General features: G+C 59.0%; 1 protein-coding gene across 2 annotated transcripts; it reads right to left on the bottom strand.

Annotated features, from left to right (window-relative positions):
- Positions 1-1,991: 1,991 nt before the first annotated feature.
- Positions 1,992-18,202, bottom strand: IGSF9 (immunoglobulin superfamily member 9; the record flags this gene model as incomplete). 2 transcript variants are annotated; one of them, XM_081112685.1, is made up of 20 exons in its annotated part: positions 1,992-2,388; positions 2,570-2,697; positions 2,884-3,744; positions 4,090-4,132; positions 4,619-4,801; positions 4,895-4,979; positions 5,175-5,425; positions 5,677-5,852; positions 6,027-6,150; positions 6,351-6,501; positions 6,708-6,824; positions 7,816-7,956; positions 9,492-9,634; positions 9,724-9,869; positions 9,970-10,111; positions 11,702-11,819; positions 11,996-12,150; positions 12,860-13,012; positions 17,795-17,983; positions 18,145-18,202. In XM_081112685.1, 20 exons carry the CDS (start codon positions 18,200-18,202, stop codon positions 2,207-2,209), a joined length of 3,546 nt encoding a protein of 1,181 aa, XP_080968811.1. In that variant the 3' UTR covers positions 1,992-2,206. The 2 variants fall into 2 exon arrangements, with proteins under 2 accessions (XP_080968811.1, XP_080968812.1); XM_081112686.1 differs by lacking the exon at positions 4,090-4,132 and having other exon boundaries at positions 2,884-3,766.
- Positions 18,203-18,411: the final 209 nt, after the last annotated feature.

Below are 18,411 nucleotides of genomic sequence, written 5' to 3'. Positions count from 1 at the left end.
CATTGATGTTTCTATCTCTCTAGCCCTCTCCCTTCCTCTCTGATATAAACATATAAAAGGGTGGTTAGGTAAACGGAGGCACAGGAAAATGCACCTCCCCCCTAGCTGACTAGGGTGTGACAGGACTGGGGCTGGCAGGCCAGGACAGCACCCGCACCTACTTCAAGCCGAGGCAGGAAAACTCAATGAGGTCATTGCTTGTGGTGCCCAACTCGAGTGATCAATCAGCGCTGGGACCCAGGGTTCAGACCTGACTGCTCCCCCCTCCGCCGCCTCCCCAGTGGAGGAGGTGACCAGTGCTCCTGGGAGTGGAGGAGAGCAGTTTGGGGGCTAAAGGTGTGCTCCCCCCTTTCAGGCAGAATCCCCGCTTATATCCGCGTGTGGTAGAAGCCAGTTTCACCTGGTTTTCAAGGACACCCACCATTGTCCTTCCACCTTTCTGTTCTCTCTTGCCCAGTCCTACTCAGTCCTACATTCCAGGGCCTCGGGCCGTTCCCTAGAAGCCAGTCAACGTGCCTTCACTCAGGCCGTCCCCTCTGCCTGGGGTGCTTTTCGGCCCTTGACTCATCCTCACCTGTTCCCCCCCCCCCCCCGACACTCCCTGTCCATTTCAGTTCCCTGGTCTAATAGTACTACCACCCCACCTAGAGAATGTACGGCTTGGAGAGCAGTGCCTACAGGTCAGAGTGCTCGGCTGTTTACTATCTTTGTTCCCACTCGGAAAGCTCCGAGGATCCCCCACATGAAGCGTTGGTCCCAGCACAGGCTGTAAGCGTTCCCTGCTGACTCCTTCCTTTGTGCTACCACAATAACGAAGGCATTGCCTTCTCATAGAACTGATCGCATCATGCTGCAGCTATTTCTCCTGTCTGCTGACTGGAAAGAACCCCCAAGGGCAGGGCTTGACTTAGTGAACTCTGTATTTTCTCAGCATCTAGCTTGGTGGCTGGTCTTTGGTCCCTGACTGTTGGGGTCCAGCCCCAGCAGGTCCAGGGGTTCCCATAGGTGTGGACGGAGTCAGCGAAGAAGGAATGACACGGAGGTAGCGTTCAGTTGATCAGCATGGTTGGGTTCTCTCTTTATTGTTCTATTACATCTGTATTTATACCATTTGATCCTATAAGCATGCCTCTATAATCACATCATGGTATGTTTTGGGTAACTTCTACAGTTCCTTGTTTATCTGACCTTTGCCAAAAATCCTGTCTCTAACTAGTTCTGTTGATTTTAATCCTGTCTAGGTTAATCTCTGTGTTCCATTACAAGGGCTATTCCAAGGTCACTGCTCTACTGATAGGCTACAAAGAAGTGACTGAAGGAGTTTATCCTACCCAGTAAAGGTTATGTCCTCCCAGCCTCGCTGCTTGCCTTCCCTGGGACTGTCCTGTGTAGGTGGGTCTCCAGGGGTATAGGCTTTGGTGCTTTCCCTGGTGGGCGGACCCCTGGGGATATGGGCCCCACAAGTCCCAAATGTATTGCCAACAGTCTTAGTCCAAGTTCTTCATAAGCAGTACATGGTATTTCTGTAACACTAGGGGGATTTACTGATTTATCCTCTTCCTTAGTCCTGTTAACCCCTAACCTGGGGAAACAACCTTTCTCGGGGAGGTGGTCCTGGTTAAAACACATAGCGCTAAGAGGGGGAGCAAACATATGCCATATACGCCAGGTCCCTTGAAACATAAACTGTGCAGATGTTTCTTCCCTGCAGCAACTGTGTCAAGCAGCAAGGGTGGACTGGCTCCAGGCACCTGACTTCAGTAGGCGCTCAATACATGCTTTTTGCATGGATGTTGAATGCTCCTCCATTCATTTAGGAAGAATGCCCGCCTTTCACGGGTTCGAGATCCCTCCCCCACCTCCCTCTCAGATTCAAAGTCAGACAACATAGAAACATTTTCCAGACTTTCTTTATTCACCTGTATAAAACCTCACCCACACCACAAACACCGCCGCACACACACACACACACACACACACACACACACACACGCGCGCGCGCACACACACCCTCCAGCAGAACTAGGACCCCGCCCTAGTGCCCAGGCTCAGCACATCCATCTCACACCACGCCCACCCCAGCCCACCATCAGGGTCTGTGCCTGGGCCTCCAAGGGGCAGGGGCAGCTGCCCAGGCGGAGCTAGGTCTGGTTGGGGCCTCCTTCACAGGGTCCCTGTGCCTTCACGCTGCCTCACATGAGGGTGCTCACAGCAGAGTGGCCTGTTCAGGATGGGGGGCCGGCTGTCGATAGGCGGGGAGCCAGGTCCTAGCAGCATCTCGGCGGCGGCGGAAGGCCAGGAATTCCTCCCTCAGGGCAGCGCAGCGGGCCTCGGGGCCAGGAGCCGGGGCGGCGCTCAGGGGGCAGCCCACCTCTGGAGTCTTGGCACCTGCCAGCGGAGGGCAGAACAAGGAGAGGAAAGAGTCTTGAGGTTCACTGGCACCATGAAGCTCCCCAGGGCTGGCAGGTCACATGACCCCAGGGGGAAACCGGGAACAGGTTGGGTCCTGAGGCTGTGGGTGGTGGGACAGCAAGGCCAGGGGCACCTGCCTTTCTGGAGGCTCACACACCTAGCTCTGGCTCAGCGTCAGGTCCGGGTCGAGGGCCAGCCAAGCCCAGGTACAGGGTCTCTAGCAATTCCACGTCCCCAGGGAATTCTGAGTCCCATTCATAGTTCTCGTCCACAGATGTGTCCCTCCTGTAAAAAGAGACACAGGTGAGGGGTGGGTGGGTGGGGGATGGAGGGTGGCCAGAAAAGCCTGAACCTGAACTTCCCGAATTCAGGCCACAGTGGGAGCGGAGCAGAGAAGGCAGGAGGTGTCAGGAGAGGGCTGGGGAGACAGTCCGAGGTGACGGGGCAGGGATGGGCAGGGACTGCCCTCACCTCTTGCTGACTGTCACCACATGCTCCCTCCGGGGCCACCTCTCCGGGCCACTGGCCCAGCTGCTGGTGTCTCCTGGAGCCGGGCTGAGGTAGCTGCCTCCGGCGGAGGGGGCCGTGGAGGGGGGCCGCAAGAAAGAGGCGCTGCCCCGCCCGCTGCTCTGGCTGGTGAGGCTGCCCCGAGGGGCGGCAGGGAGGAGGCCCGACAGCAGCCGTTCCCTCAGTGTCCAGTCGGCCAGCGCTGTGTACGGGCCCTCCGGGGCAGCCCCAGCCCTGCCCACAGCCCCGGGAAGCACTGCCCGCGGGGAGGCAGGAGGGGAGTCCAGGGGCTGAAGGAGAGAGGAGGGCGGGCAGGGCCGGATGTCCCTGTAATCTGGGGGTGGAGCAGAAGCAGGCTCCTCCAAAGGGGGCCAGTCACCGTCCACATTCATCTCCCTGAAGAAGGGCAGGCTCAGGTACTGGAGCAGGGGTCCGGTTCCTGGCAGGGGACTGGGCGGGGCGGCGGGAGAGGGCCCCACAGGACTGATGTCTGTAATGCAGAGGGGCTGGGGCAGCCCTGTAGGGCTGCTGCTGCTGCAGTCATAGGACCTGGCCTGGTGCCGGGCTGGGGTCCGAGGTTCAGCCTGCTCAGGGCCTGACCTTTCTTGGGGGGTCCCCACGTTGGGTCCCAACACAAAGCGCCCGTCTGGTCCCCGGCAAATGGGCTCCAGGGGCAAGGGCCCCTGGCTCGGTGGAGGGTCTGGAGGGGAGCTGGGGGTTCTAGCAGGCTCCCCGCAGAGTAGGCTCTGGCGCAGGCTGGGGGCTGGGGAACCCCGGAGCTTCAGCTTGGCCACACTGTCAGGACTGCCCGAGCCTGGAGCAGAGCTGGGGAAGGACAGATCAGGGCCTGTGGTAAGGGCCAGTCCCCGTCCCAGGAACCATGGTTGGGCCTGGAGCGGTTTGGTACACAGCAGAGCAGAGCTAGGAGAGCAAGTGAGCAAGGACCCACATGGAGGTGGAGGGAGGCAGAGGCAACCCTGGGCCACCCCCAGGCTGGGCTCTGCATCCCATCCTCACCTCCCTCCCATTTCTGCTCCGCCTCTCACAACTCCTGCCCCGGGTACAGGAAAGGAGCAGAGGATAGGGGCACACTGGAGGGGGGGGGGGGGAGGGGGAGGAAGGAAGGGGGAGGGGGGGTGCAGAAGGAGGCCCAGAGGAGGAAGGACTTACACTGGAGATGACAACCGTGGTGGAGAGAAGAGAAGAGGTGGATCTGTAAGGGCAGGAGAACCAGAGGTGACACAGGCAAACCAGGGCTCTCCAGGGCCCAGGCACAGACCTCACCCCATCCGGCTGGGAACAGTGTAGGCCAGGCTGGGTGCAGGAAGGGTGCTGGGGGCGGGCTTTCCTCCAAGTAAGAGGCGCTGACTGAGGGGGGCTGGCCCGACCTTGGAGGAGGGTGCTGAGGGGGGGCTGGCCCGACCTTGGAGGGGGATCCTGAGGGGGGGGCTGGCCCTACCTTGGAGGGGGGTGCTGAGGGGGGCTGGCCCTACCTTGGAGGGGGGTGCTGAGGGGGGCTGGCCCTACCTTGGAGGGGGGTGCTGAGGGGGGCTGGCCCGTCCTTGGAGGGGGGTGCTGAGGGGGGCTGGCCCGACCTTGGAGGGGGGTGCTGAGGGGGAGCTGGCCCGACCTTGGAGGGGGGTGCTGAGGGGGGCTGGCCCTACCTTGGAGGGGGGTCCTGAGGGGGGGCTGGCCCTACCTTGGCGGAGGCGCTTGCAGTGGTGGCGGCGGCGGGCAGCCCTGCGGCGGCTGGTGAGGCAGGCAGCCAGGATGCTCACAAGGATGGCCACCCCCAGGAAGCAGAGCCCCCCCAGCACGCCAGCCAGCACGGGCTGCGGCAGGAGGCCTGGCAGCTGGGTGCGGGAAGGGTAGACCTCCAGGCCTGCGCAAGGAGCCATGAGGGAGGGCCAGTGTCCAGACTGAGTGGGCTCAGAGCCCCCGGGCCCCGGCCCCGGCCCGCCCTCCAGGTTCTCACCAGAGGTGGAGACGTTGGCCGAGTTGCTGGGACGGCTGACATAGCCACCGGCCAAGGCCACAAGGCGAAACTCGTAGAGAACATCCTGGGGTGGGAGTTCAAGGAGGTCAGGGCTCGGCCGGACCTCCCACACCAGCCCCATTGAGAAGACAGAGCCGTGGGAGGGGAGGGGGGGTAGGAAGCCGGGAAGATGGTCCAATCTGGGTTTGGGGACTGGAGCTGGGGCCCAGAGAACCGCAGAACCCCCCCCCTCCCCCCCGTGCCTGCTTCCCACACTAACCTTGATGAGGCCAGGCACCAGCAGCTGCACTTCCGCGCCCCCCACGGCCCCATCCAGCACCTCCCAGCTCTGGGAGCCTTGGCGGCCCTCTAGGATGTAGCCATCCAGCCTCTGAGGGACCATTTCCGGGGGATCCCAGTGTAGTAGTACCCCCCGGGGGGTCCTCACTGCCACCAGACCTCGGGGTGGGGACAGAGGAGGCGGCATCTCTGTGACAGGAAGTGTGGGGGCAGCTGGTGTGGTAGGAAGCCCTGAATGGGACAGATAGGCCGGGCAGAAATAGAATTTCCAGTGCTTCCCCTCTTCCCCGGCCTCCCACGGCCTCCCCAACCATTCTCCCAGCGCCCCTAAGACAAGCCTGGATCATGCCCCACTAATGCCTCTGGACACCAAGCTGCCAGCACCTTCGCATCCTCCCCGCCAGGCCCCGCCCCCATATCCAGCTTCTCCTGCCAGCCCCTCCCTATCCTCATCCACTGCTTTGGGGTGAGAGGTCTCTCACCTTCAGGGACAGACAGGACAATCTCGCTGAAGGGCCCACTGCCCAGCTTGTTCTGAGCCAGGACACTGAACTGGTACTGGGTGTGCGGCTTCAGCCCCGGCACAAGGAGGTGAGCCGCCCCCACGGGCACCGCCAGGGACAGCCAGTCGTGGTGGGCTCGGTCGGAACGCTTGGCCCTAGAACATGAGGAAACGGTGCCTCATCAACCAGGGTCACCTAGGATTCTCTGGAAGTCACGCAGCGGAGTTAGGGCAGGGCTGGGGTGGGGCAGGGGGAGGTGGGGGAGGGGAAAGAAGAGGGCCAGAGAGAACCAGGGTGGGGAAGAGAGGAGTGGCCTGCAGGGCACTCACAATGGGGTGTACCAGACGCTGAATCTCTGCAGATAGCCACCATCGAAGCCAGGCTCCCAGGAGACATTGGCACCCTTGGGCAAGGGCACCACGGACACGTTGGTGACAACGTGGGGGCTGGTGCCTGGGTAGAGGGGTGGGGGAAGGATTATGGTCGGGGCCCTGAAGGGATGTGAAGAACTAAGAGGAACCCAGAGCCTCTGCCCTCCACCCATCACCCCAGGGGTTCCCCACCCACCATCCTATCTGAGCCTTCAAGACCGGTTCCCTGTCTCCTGCCCCACACGGTTTCTGGCAGCCCCAGCCGGCTATGCGGCCACTGACCCAGCACGTAGACGTTCGTGGAGGTGGCCACGCGGGCGACGGCATTGCTGGCGGTGCACTCCCAGCGCCCATGGGCCTCCTTGGTCAGCGGTCGCAGGATGAGGCTACTGTTGCTGTCCACCTGGGCCTGGCCCTGCAGCCCCCGGCCCACCTACAGAACCACTGGTCAGCCCTGAGGACACACGCAGCCACCCCTCACCACGGGTGCCCCTATCTCTGCGGGCGGCTCCAGCTTCCTCCCCACCCTGCGTCTGAGAGCCCTTCCCTTCCCACGTCCTCCTTCCCACACGATGGCCAGGGGCAGGGAGAGCAGGGGTGCGCCAGGCAGAGGATAGGCACGCAGCTCCGGAGCCTTACCTTGGCCCAAGAGACGGCAGGAGGAGGGTCTCCTCGCGCAGAGCAGGGGATGAGTAGGTCCCGCCCTACTTCTTGGAAATATTCTTCTTTGGGCCGTTCTAGAAAAGCTGGGGGGGCCTGCAAGCCAGAGCTGGCATTGGGAAGGGCCTCTCTCACACGGTGTCCCCGTTCTGGGGCTCCACCGCACCTCAGGCTCATCTCTCACTCTCTCTCTAACTGTGTCTCTGTTCTCCTGATGGGACAGGGCAGACTGGGGCGCTGGGAGGCCTCTCTGAGGTGTACTGGTCAAGGTCAGTTGGTGGGGGGGGGGGGGGGGTGGAACGAGTATCTGACTGTGGATGTGCTGTGTGACTGATGGCCCATCTCCCTAGCACCACCTCTGCCAAAAGACTCTGGGATGGCATCTGACCGCTGCTGCTGTGGCCACACAAGAAACAGAGTATTGGAAGCCCACCCCCCAACACACACACACACACACACACCACACACACCACACACACCACACACACCACACACACACACACACACACCTCTACCAGCCAGGTATCCACACCACACACACACCACACAGACACACACACACACACACACCACACACACCACACACACCACACACACACACACACACACACACACACACACACCTCTACCAGCCAGGTATCCACACCACACACACACACACACACCTCTACCAGCCAGGTATCCACACCACACACACACCACACACACACACACACACACCACACACACACCACACACACCACACACACCACACACACACACACACACACACACACACACACACACACCACACACCACACACACACCACACACACACACCACACACCACACACACACCACACACACACACACACACACCACACACACACACACACACCACACACACACACCACACACACACACCACACACACCACACACACACCACACACACACACACACCACACACACACACACACCACACACACACACCACACACACACACCACACACACACACACACACACACACACCTCTACCAGCCAGGTGTCCACACAGGGGGCATCTCCAGCCACCTGCCCCACCGCTGCTGGCTAACCCTGGGCCTCACCTTGAGCAGCACCCGGGTCACCGGGGAGGGCCCTGCCGTGCCAAGGCTGTTGTAAGGGGTGCAGGCGTATTCTCCCAGAGCGTCCTCATTCCCCAGGGCAATGACCAGCGAGCCTTCTGGGCCCTGGGACCAGCCGGGGAACTGGAGGGGAGAGGAGAGGACAACGAGGAAAACAGTCAGCAGAAGCCAAACCGAGAGGGAGAGAGGCCGTGCCAGGGAGGAGGAAGCCACGGCCATGCAGAGGACACCACAGCTCAACCTCCAGGCCTGACCTCCCCGCACCCAGTCCTCTCTCTCCCTTTCCCAGAGTGGGCCACCCCCGCGGGCAGTGAAGGCCAGCACTGCACAACTCCAGGGACTACAGTGTGGGTGGCGCCCCCTGCAGGTGAGCTGTGTGGGCGCTCCCAGCTGCTGGGACCTCATCCATTTGTCTTCCCAGCGCTCCATGACTAAATTCAGCATCTTCCATCCCAAATCAGACCTTCTCCTGGCTTCCCTAATTCTGTGAAAGGCCCCACTGTTCTTGCTAACCTCTAACTCCTCATTCTCCCTCACTCCCCCGTCTGCATACCCACCAGGTCTGTCCTCCTGGGACGGCCTCTTGTCTCGACGTGAGGCCCACCCATCTTCATGTCCTCCTCTCTACCTCAAGCTACACAACTCCCACCTGGAACACTTCAACAGCCCCTGAACCCCTCTCCCTGCCCACTCTCTCCCCCTCCGTTCCATCCAACAAATGCAACTCCTGCTACCACACCATCGCTCAAGCAACCTCACTGCCTCCAACTGCCTTTAGACTTTTCCCCCCAACATTCAACAAAAACGTATTGAGTACTATTACGGCCGTAACCCTGGGGACACTAGGATTAAAAGATGCAGTACTAGCCCACAGGAATTTATAGTCTTTGCCGACAAACAAAAGATCCCAATCTGCTTGGGATGAGGTCATATTACCCTGCATCCAGAGTTCTTCCTTTTGGCACCAGCCTGCCTTCCCAGCCTCCTGTGCACACGCACATCCACACGGGCTCCCCCCACGCTGGGTGGCTCATTGTGTCAGAGATGCACTCTGGTGTTTTTTGCCTTTGGGCCCTGGTTTCTGCATGGCATGTCTGTCCACCCTCCAAGGCCCACCACAAAAGTCCCAGCCGGTAGCTGATCGATCCTCGACCAGTGCCTAACAGGAAGGTACTTCCTCCGTCCCTGGCCTTCCAGCACAGTGTCCCTGTGGCTGTCCCTCCGGCTTCTAGGCTGTGCCCTCCTTAAGCACGGATGTCTCTCTGCTCGGCTCCCCACGCAGCACCCTGCACAGTACCCGGCAGCACATGTATGTTCTAGTCCAGTGATGGCGAACCTATGACACGCGTGTCAGAGGTGACACGCAAACTCATTTTTTTGGTTGATTTTTCTTTGTTAAATGGCATTTAAATATATAAAATAAATATCAAAAATATAAATCTTTGTTTTACTATGGTTGCAAATATCTAAAAATTTCTATATGTGACACGGCACCAGAGTTAAGTTAGGGTTTTTCAAAATGCTGACATGCCGAGCTCAAAAGGTTCGCCATCATAGTCAGTGAATTAAATTAGACTGAACTAACTCCGCCCCTGCTGTCCTGACTGGAAAAACAAGCCGAGGCCTCCCTCCCCTGCCCCAAGCCTGGAAGCCTGTACCTTGTCCAGCTGCAGGGCCTGCCCATCCTTGGTCCAGCTGACGAAGAGCAGCGGGGGATTGGCACGAACTGGGCACCGGATCACCCCTCGCATGCCGATGGGCAGGGGTGTCTCAGGAGGCATCGCTGTCACCTGGGCTGGGTCTGGGGGAAACAGTGGCAAATGATGCCGGAGGCGCTGGGCCTGGCCCAGGGGAGGGAGCAGGCTGTGAGGGGAGCGGGGCCAGGCTTACAGAGCACAGTGAGGTAGGCTGAGGCTGAAGGCGGGTGCGGGAGGCCGTTGCTGGGCACACAGGTGTAGTGGCCAGCATCATCAGGCTGGGCAGCCTGCAGCCACAGGCTCCCATCCACCAGGATCCGCACGCGCGACTGCAGGCGGCTGCAATGGGGCATGTGTGGGGAGGAGTCTAGGCCTGGCTCAGCCAAGAGGCTCCCCAAAACCTGCGCCCCCGTCCCCGCCCCATCCCTCAGAGCCCCACCTAATGTGGAAGACGTTGACGCTGTCCTGGAACCAGCTGTAGGTGAGGTTGGCAGGGTACGCCTCGGCCCGGCAGGCCAAGGAGATATCCTGGGAGGCATTGACCGTGCTGTTCTTGGGGGGTGCCGCGATGACTGGGGGTCCTGTGGGGAGCACAGGGGAGGGAGGGGCCTCAGCCCACAGTCTTCCCAGACACCTGAGTTCACTTTTACTGCTCTTCCTGGAGCTGCCCTCTAGAACACTCCTTCACCCAGCTCCTCCTGCCTGAAACCGTGTGCGTGTGTGTGTGTGTGTGTGTGTGTGTGTGTGTGTGTGTGTGTTGGGGAGGGGGACCAGGTTTAACTCTCCACTCATTCACCCTCCAGACCAGTGATGGCGAACCTTTTGAGCTCGGCGTGTCAACATTTTGAAAAACCCTTACTTAACTCTGGTGCCGTGTCGCATATAGAAATTTTTTGATATTTGCAACCATAGTAAAACAAAGATTTACATTTTTGATATTTATTTTATATATTTAAATGCCATTTAACAAAGAAAAATCAACCCAAAAAATGAGTTCGCGTGTCATAGGTTTGCCATCACTGCGCTAGACCCCTCGTCTACCACACCTTAAATCATCTGTGTCTCCTCCCCTAATCCAGGTACGGAGTACCTTACCCCCAGATGCCCCAGGGATCCTGGGCCCAGGCTCCTCACCTCTCCCCCTCTGATGGCCATCCATGCACCGAAAGGCCATTTATTTATTCTTTGGCCACAGAACACATCTACTCAAGACCCCAGAGCAGCTGCTGTCTCCTACCGTGTGCAGCTCACACGTCCTGACTCCGCCCTCCCGATCCCAGCCCTCCCCGCCTGGCCAGCCCTCTCTTCACACGTCAGCGCCTATGGACGCTCTGTTAGGTACGTGCGGGCAGCGCTGCGCCTCCTGCCAGGTCACTCCTGTCCCAGGCCTTTGCTTTCTGAACCCCCATCCCGGGTGCGCTTCCTGAGAGCCTGGCCAAGCCACAGAGCACTGCCCCAGCAGCTGCCGCTGCTCTGCCCGCTCCCCTCTCCGCTCCCAGGGGCTCTGCCAAGCACTGCTCATTGCCCTTCACCCTCGGAAGAGCCTGTGTGGTCGGAAGACGTGAAGAAACGAAGGCTCAGAGGCAGAGAGGCTGTGAGCGGCTTCCCAAGGTCAGCAGGGAAGGTGAGATTCAGTCAGGCTTCCCAACACCAAAGACTTCACCCTCAGCCATTCCCGACACGGCCTTTCAGGGGCTCGATGGAGGCAGGGTCCAGGCCTTCTGCTGCTCAGCTTTCATTCTACAGGGGAGGTCCTGGCCAGGAACTACTAGGTGCTGATCACTAATTAAATTCTTGTCACCGCCCTAGAATTTGTGGGAGTAGATACGAACCTCTTTATATAGATGGGGAGACCGGGGGCCACGGGGGCCACAGGGCGCATGAGTGAACACCAGCACCCGTGCCTTCGCCTCTACACTGCAGCACTTTGCACTAAACGTCTATTTGTCTGCTTACGGACCCTTTTAAAACGTAAGATGCCGATTTTAGAAGAACAGCCTGTGTTGGGAGCTCCCTCACTCTCCACGGGCCCCTGTCCTCATTCTCAGGTGTAAGTCTCCTCCAAATTCCAGACGTGCACCCCCCTTCCCCCCCCTCACCCCCCATCCCCCGCCACAAAACAGGCCTCCCACATCGGTGTCCCAGCTCCCGGCCTTCCCCAAGGATGGCACCTAGCACAAGCAGCTGCGTGGCGTGGGTGGTGCTGCCCTCGGAATTGGAGGCCTGGCAGGTGTAGATCCCAGCGCTGCCTCGCTCCACCCGCGGGATCCACAGCGTCCCGTTCTGCACCTAGGGTAGGAGTGGAGGGGGAAGGCCCCCTCCAGCAGGCCTCAGACCCTGCATTTCCCAGGTTGGCCAGCAGAGGGAGGCAGCACCCCAGGCTCCTCTGGCTTTGGCCAGCTCTGTCCCACGGCCCGTCCCCACGCCCCCACCTGCCCCTCACACCAGCCAGCAACAGGATTCACCTGCATCGGGCCCTGGCCCTGGCTGAGGTCCTGTCCTCGGAGCTTCCAAGTCACATGAGGCTGGGGGCTGCCAAGGGCCACACAATGCAAGGTCAAGGGCTCCAGTTCCTTAACTTCCAGCACCTGAGGAGGTGTCTCCAGGAATTGAGGGGGTGCTGCAAAGAGAGAGGCATCAGGGGCTGCCAGAGGAGCTCCCGGCCTGCAGGCAGGGAGACAGATCAGGGCTGCAGCCTCAGCCTAGGGCCACCCTGTCTGCTGCTCTCGGGGATGAATGAGGATTGCACCAGCCCAGCCCGAAACTGGTTTGCAGAGTTGGCAATGGGGTCTGAGCACAGGCAGGGTGCTCACAGCCAGGTGCCCCCTAGAAGAGCACTGTTCTGGGCATCAGGAGGCCAGGGTTCTAGACTCCACTCTGCCCCTAATCAGTGGCATGACCCTGAGCCCCTGTCTACTCATCTATAAAATGGAAATAATTATGACCTCCTTCCTTCTCAGGGTTGAGAAAGAATTCATGTGGTATTGGGTTCAAAGCTATTTTTGAAAAATATGCTGTATATATATGTGATCTGTGTTTCACTCAGGGCCCAAAGAGCCCCCACCCCCTTACCCATTACTCTCTCCTGGCCAGGGAGGCAGGAGCAGGGAAGAGAGGGGAAGAGAAAGTTCCTAACAGAGAGCCTAGACCCTAGACTGGATTCCGAAGACCGGAAAGTGCAGGAGTGGGCGTGGGAGGGACAGAATACAAACAATGAGAGCAAATAAGGGTGTCAGCAAGGGTGGGGCTGAGAATCTGCCACTCCTCCCCCAACACACCCTCCCCCCTCACCAGCCAGGGGCCCCATCACCCTGCTCCCAGCTTCATACAATTGACTGTGAGGTGCACCCAGGAGCCGTTAGCAGAATCGTCTTCGGGGCTGTGCCTGTCCAGGAAGAGCACGCGGCATTCGTACCAGCCCTGGTCTTCCACCCGGAGCCCCTCGATCTGGAGAGATGCCCCCTTCTGCAGGCGGACTCGCCCTGGAGGAGGAGCCCTGAATCAGGGTGCTGCAGGGACCCAAGGGAGCCCCAAACCCTAGTCTCAGAGGTCAACACTGGGCCCAGTCTCTCCCAGTTACCCTGATGGAGTGGGGTCTGGAGAGGCACAGAGGGTACTGAGGGCAGGTCCTCGTCAGCCCCTCTCATGCTCCTGCATCAGCAGTGGGGACCGGTCTCGACAAAGGGAGCCCAGAACTAAAGAGGCAGACAGCTTCCAGGACAGTTGGGGGAGCGGGTGGAAGAGCCAGCACTGAGTATCCTTGGATTCTTCCAGGATCTGCCCCTCCCATGAGTCCTCCTCCTGCCGCGGGACTCTGTCCCCGGAAGCCAGCAGTGCCTGGGGCCTAAGCAGAGACCCAGACCTACTCTCCCAAAGGCCCTAATCCCTCAGGGCTATTATCAGCGGCCTAAGCGCCTTTGGGTGGCCAGAGTCCAGCCCAGCCAGGCAGCAAGATCAGCAGCCTCCTCACCCCACCCCCTCACACCCCGGGGCACCCAGGCCCCAGCTGACTGACATAGAGCTCCCCAAGGCCACACAGCCCAGCACAGGCAGGCACTGCATCCCCGCCTCACTCAGCATCTACATCGCCCCACCAGGGATGGAGGGTGCCCCCAAATCCCTCAGCAGCTCCCGACAGCCCTGCATCCCAGACAGCTGCCTGGCAGTGCAATGCAGAAAGAATGGCAGCTCTGCTATATACCCTAATCGAGGGGTCCTCAAACTACGGCCCGCGGGCCACATGCAAATACAAATATTGTATTTGTTCCCATTTTGTTTTTTTACTTCAAAATAAGATATGTGCAGTGTGCATAGGAATTTGTTCATAGTTTTTTTTAAAACTATAATCCGGCCCTCCAACGGTCTGAGGGACAGTGAACTGGCCCCCTGTTTAAAAAGTTTGAGGACCCCTGCCCTAACCTCTCTCAACTTCAGTGTCCCCATCTGTAAAAGGAGAGAGAACTCCGGGTGGAGGGGAGGGGAGAGATCATGTAGGGAAGGCAGGCAGCATGGCGTCCGGCATCAGCCTGTGCTCACATAAAGATTGGTGAGCAAATAAATGAGCTCAAGCTTTGAAATCAGCAACCTGCATTCAATCCGGGCCCCGGCCCACACCTCATAACACATCCTCTCCCTTCCCTTACCCTGTAGCGGCGAACAGCACCACCGTGCACCAAGCCCCCCTCCCAGAAACCCAGCATCACCTATTCCTCTCGCCGTGACCGCTCCAGTAAATCTTTCCTATTCTACCTGCACCACTGTTCTTTCTCTACCTCCTTCACCTTAGTTAGTCCTGGGTATCTCTCACCTGCATGACTGACAGCCTATGAGAGGTCTCCCTCCTCCGGCTGAGCCCTCTGCATTCATCCGCTGCCCACCCCACCTGGACCTTCCATGTGGTTAAAAGACACAAGTCCCTTAGCATTGTGCCCACTCCCACCAGACTGTGCCCCTTCCAAATTAGCCCTTCCTAATACTAGGAATCCTACAGCTGTCTGTGCACTCACCCACCCCATCTGCTCCCACTCTAACCTCTCTCCCCTAGAGAGGTGACCTTTCTGAACTACCGTCTGGCCCCGTGGCGCCCCCACTGCCATCTGGGAAGAGAATGACTAAGTGGAGGCCGCCTTTGTGATTGTGCACGGGGACTTCTTCCCCCCAGGAATGAAGTCCAGGGGTGTGGATTCTCTAGGAAGGGTGAGCCTGTTTCAAGGGCTTGGTGTTTACATCTCCACCTAGGAGATAAGCCAAGGACCTGCAGGTAAATATTTAACATAATCACACCTTCCCACCCACCATAACATTCCTCAGTAACCCTAATCTACCTGGAGGTGCAACCCCACAGACCGCAGGCTGCCACCTCCTCTAACTGCCATGTGATAAACTTTTCATTGTGGTCTTCATCTCGACGAAGAAGGCAGAAGAGGAAGGGAAATTGAATGTTGAATACGGACTGTGCGATATGAGGCCCTGTCACCGTATTTCATCCTCCCAAAAATTCCATGACAGAGGAAGGAACTGATAGTAAGTTTCTTTCCCAAGTCACATGACTAGTGAGTGTGAAGCCAGGCCTTCTTTCTCAGCGGGTCATGCTTTCACCGCACACGGGTGTCCGGAGCATGCAATGCTCCAGGCACCAGCACGGAGCACTCCCAGTGCTCACTCTGGTGTTAGTAGCCAGTGGTAACAGTTCCTCGTGTGCTGACCAGAACATCCGTGAAGATACTGCATGCCCTAACTTTGCCGTGCGATGTGGACCGCTAGACCCATTAGAGAACAGGAAGATGGCCAGGGCGGGCAGTCCTGAGTCCACCTGAGTCCTCGGTCCACCTCCTGGAGGCCCACCCTCCACCCATGGGGCCAGAGCCTGAAGGACTTGAGTCCTCCCTGCAGGCAGGGATGTATAAAGGAAGCAGGAGACGCATCGCCGCTCTCACAAGCTCCCAGCAGGCAGGGAACCTGCACTCACGTTCACGTACACACAGTCCCAAACAATGGTGCTAACTGTGCCCAGATATTCCAAGGGACTATGAAGCGAGAGGCGTACGGAAGGTCTCCAGGAAGCTGTGACCATGCAGAGGGTTTTGGAGGACAAAAGGCAGTAAGGGGAGATGGCTGGAGGGATCTAAAGCAGAATAAGATAACTGATTTGTATCAAACAAGTCAGGACAGAGGAAAAAACTCATGTCCCTTCTGCTGTTTGGTGCACCTTCAAACTACCAAGAAATACAACAGAAAAGTCAAAAACCAAAAGCAGGTCCCATGGAATAGAAGGACTGGCCTAAGACCCACCCCGGGAAAGGCGAAGTCGATAAGGCACGCTTCTGTCCTCTCATGCCAGCCACGTTCCCACCCCCAGGCGCTCTATGCCAGCACTTCACACTGTGTCGGACTTAATCCTAGTAGTTAGCACTAGCTGGCTTTATACGGCCTTTTACTACCTACAACCTAGTCTATAAACCCAGTCTCTTCCACTAGATTGATTTTGGATCCTCCATGGCTGGAAGCTTTCCCTTCATTCCAGGCCCTAAAGCTCCCGTCTCTCTCATGGTTCTTCCCACATTGGAGGCAGCAGCCCCACACAGTCCCAGGCCATGGCCCCTTCACTTGCCCAGAGGGTTTATGACAGGGCAGAGGAGTCATTAGCAACCTCTACCTCCCATTGCCTAGCAACGGCAGTTCAGAGTCCCCTACACAAAGGATGAGAGGCCCCTTCCACACTGGGAGGCAGGAAAGAGTTAATGGGCACAGGGACCATCCCCCAACCTCCACCCTGGGGCCAGACTCAGGACTAGCCCTGGCCCAACCAGGAGCTCCAGCCTGGGGCCGGGTGGACACAAAGGGCAGGGGTAGGAAGAAAGCCGCAGAGGTGACAGCCCTGACAGACAGAAATCCCACAGGTAGCCCAGTTGCTGGTCAGACCTCAAAACAGGATGGGGTTGGGGACAGGGGGGGGGGGAGGTAGTGGGGGGGGGGCAGAGGGAAGAAGAGTTGCACATCTGCCTGGTGGAGTCTCAGGAAAAGCCCTTCTCCCTCTTTTCCTCCCTCTGCCTTAGTCAGGCATCCTCTGCATCTGCCAGCCTCAGCCAGGCAGCCCCCACCCCTCCCAGCCTGGGGCGGGGGGGAGTGGGGGTGAGGGGGCAGAGGCAGGGAGGGAGGGTGGGTGGGCACTGCCGCTTTCTCTCCACTTGTCCTAACCAGAGCCCGCTTTCATCAGTTCCCAGGGGGCTTGTGGAGACACATATGCTCCCACTAGGCTGTTTGCCAACAGCTGCCCCCAGTTTGAAAATAAACTCTTCCCTTGGGCAGCACCTGCCTGAGCGGCCTCCCCTTTGTCAGCCAGCCCCTCGGAGAGAGCTCAGCCAATCCTATGGCTTCTCCGGGATTCAAATTAAAACGGGGAAGGGGGAGCCCCCTAGAGCCAGCAAGGACCTCCCAGGTGGCCTTTCCTGGGCTTCCTCCTTAGTTCACAGGGGACCCCACCTTGGGCCTCCCACACACTGCCCTCTGAGACCTGCACTACACCTTTCAGATTAAGGCTCCAGCCAGGATTAGGGGCGAGCTGAGCCTTCTGAGGGGCCCAGGGAGGCCTACACACTCCTTTAGAGTCCATACAGGAGCCCCTTGGAGCAGTAACCCAGCCCTAGGCCCTTCCATTCGCTGATCTTTTGGGAGCCCGGCCCTCCCCAGCTCACCTCTGTGCACAGCTGAGCTCCCACTGGACAAGCAGACAGGCTGTAGACCCACCCACCTGCTGCTCTATCAGTCCAGGCCCTGTGGGCCTAGGAGCCCCAAACTAGCATTCGAGGCAGTGGAGGAGGGAGAGGGCAGGGGACTGAGCTGATAGCAGAGCCAGGGACCAGGACAGGGCCACGTGGGGAGACCAGGGAAGATCAGGGTGGAGTCTGAGAAGCTTTGTGATGAGATCTAGAAAAGCGGTTAGAGAATTAAGTTGGATACTTGAAACAGGGCTGTAGGGTCTCCCTGGGAACAGACCACATGGAGTTCTAAACGGCGTGTGCGTGTGCTTGTGCGTGTGTGCGTGCGTGTGTGTTCGCATGCGTGCACACATGTGTAAATGCAGCTTGGAGCATTTGCTTATTAAGCAGAATCAAAGCAGTGGAGCTGAGGTAAGGTCAGGGCAGGGACAGAGCAGGTAAGGAGACACCCCCTGGTCCCCCCGGTCTCCCCATCCCGCCCCCCACCTGCCACCCAGCTCAGCCCTTCTCTGTTGGCGATCCCTCTGACCTGTGGCCAAGTCTTACCCACGTAATCAGGGTCCACGCGGGGAGAGTAGAGGCCAAACTGGATGAAGATGGGAAGCAGGAACCCAAAGCGCAGCCACTCAATGACGTGCAGCGGGGGCTGGCCAGCTGCGGGCAGCAAGTCACAGCCCAGCACGGCGCTCTCCCCAGCCCGGCCCACCACCGACACCACCTCAGGCTTCCCGTGACCTGCATGGCGGGCGGCACGAGACACAGCAGGGCCCAGGTCAGGGCTGAGAGGGGGCTCCCTAGGACTCTGAGTAGTTGAGGGAACCCTCACATGCTCACAGAGAAACCCTGGGGAGCGCCCCCACCCCGAAGCTCACAGGGAGTTCCGGAGTCCAGCTCACCGTCAGCCCTCTGGCTGATGATCAGGCTGAGGATGGCCAGACTGAGGCACCAAACCATAGCCCGGCTGCCTGCTCACCCGGCCCCGCCCTGTCCACAGGGGCCCGGGTGGAGGGGCCTGGGATGTCCACCGCCAAGCGAGCCCGGTCAATCCTTCTGATCAGGTAACAGGCTTCAGCTCCCACTCTGCTGGACAGTGAGGACGTGGCTCACGAAACACCTGAAGAAGCTGTTCTCTGGAGCACGGCCAGATCGAAATGCCAACTGCA

The sequence above is a fragment of the Myotis nattereri genome (assembly GCF_964212035.1).
Source record: "Myotis nattereri genome assembly, chromosome: 18".
NCBI classification, from domain to species: Eukaryota; Metazoa; Chordata; class Mammalia; order Chiroptera; family Vespertilionidae; genus Myotis; species Myotis nattereri.
This window is presented reverse-complemented; position numbering and strand designations above follow the sequence as displayed.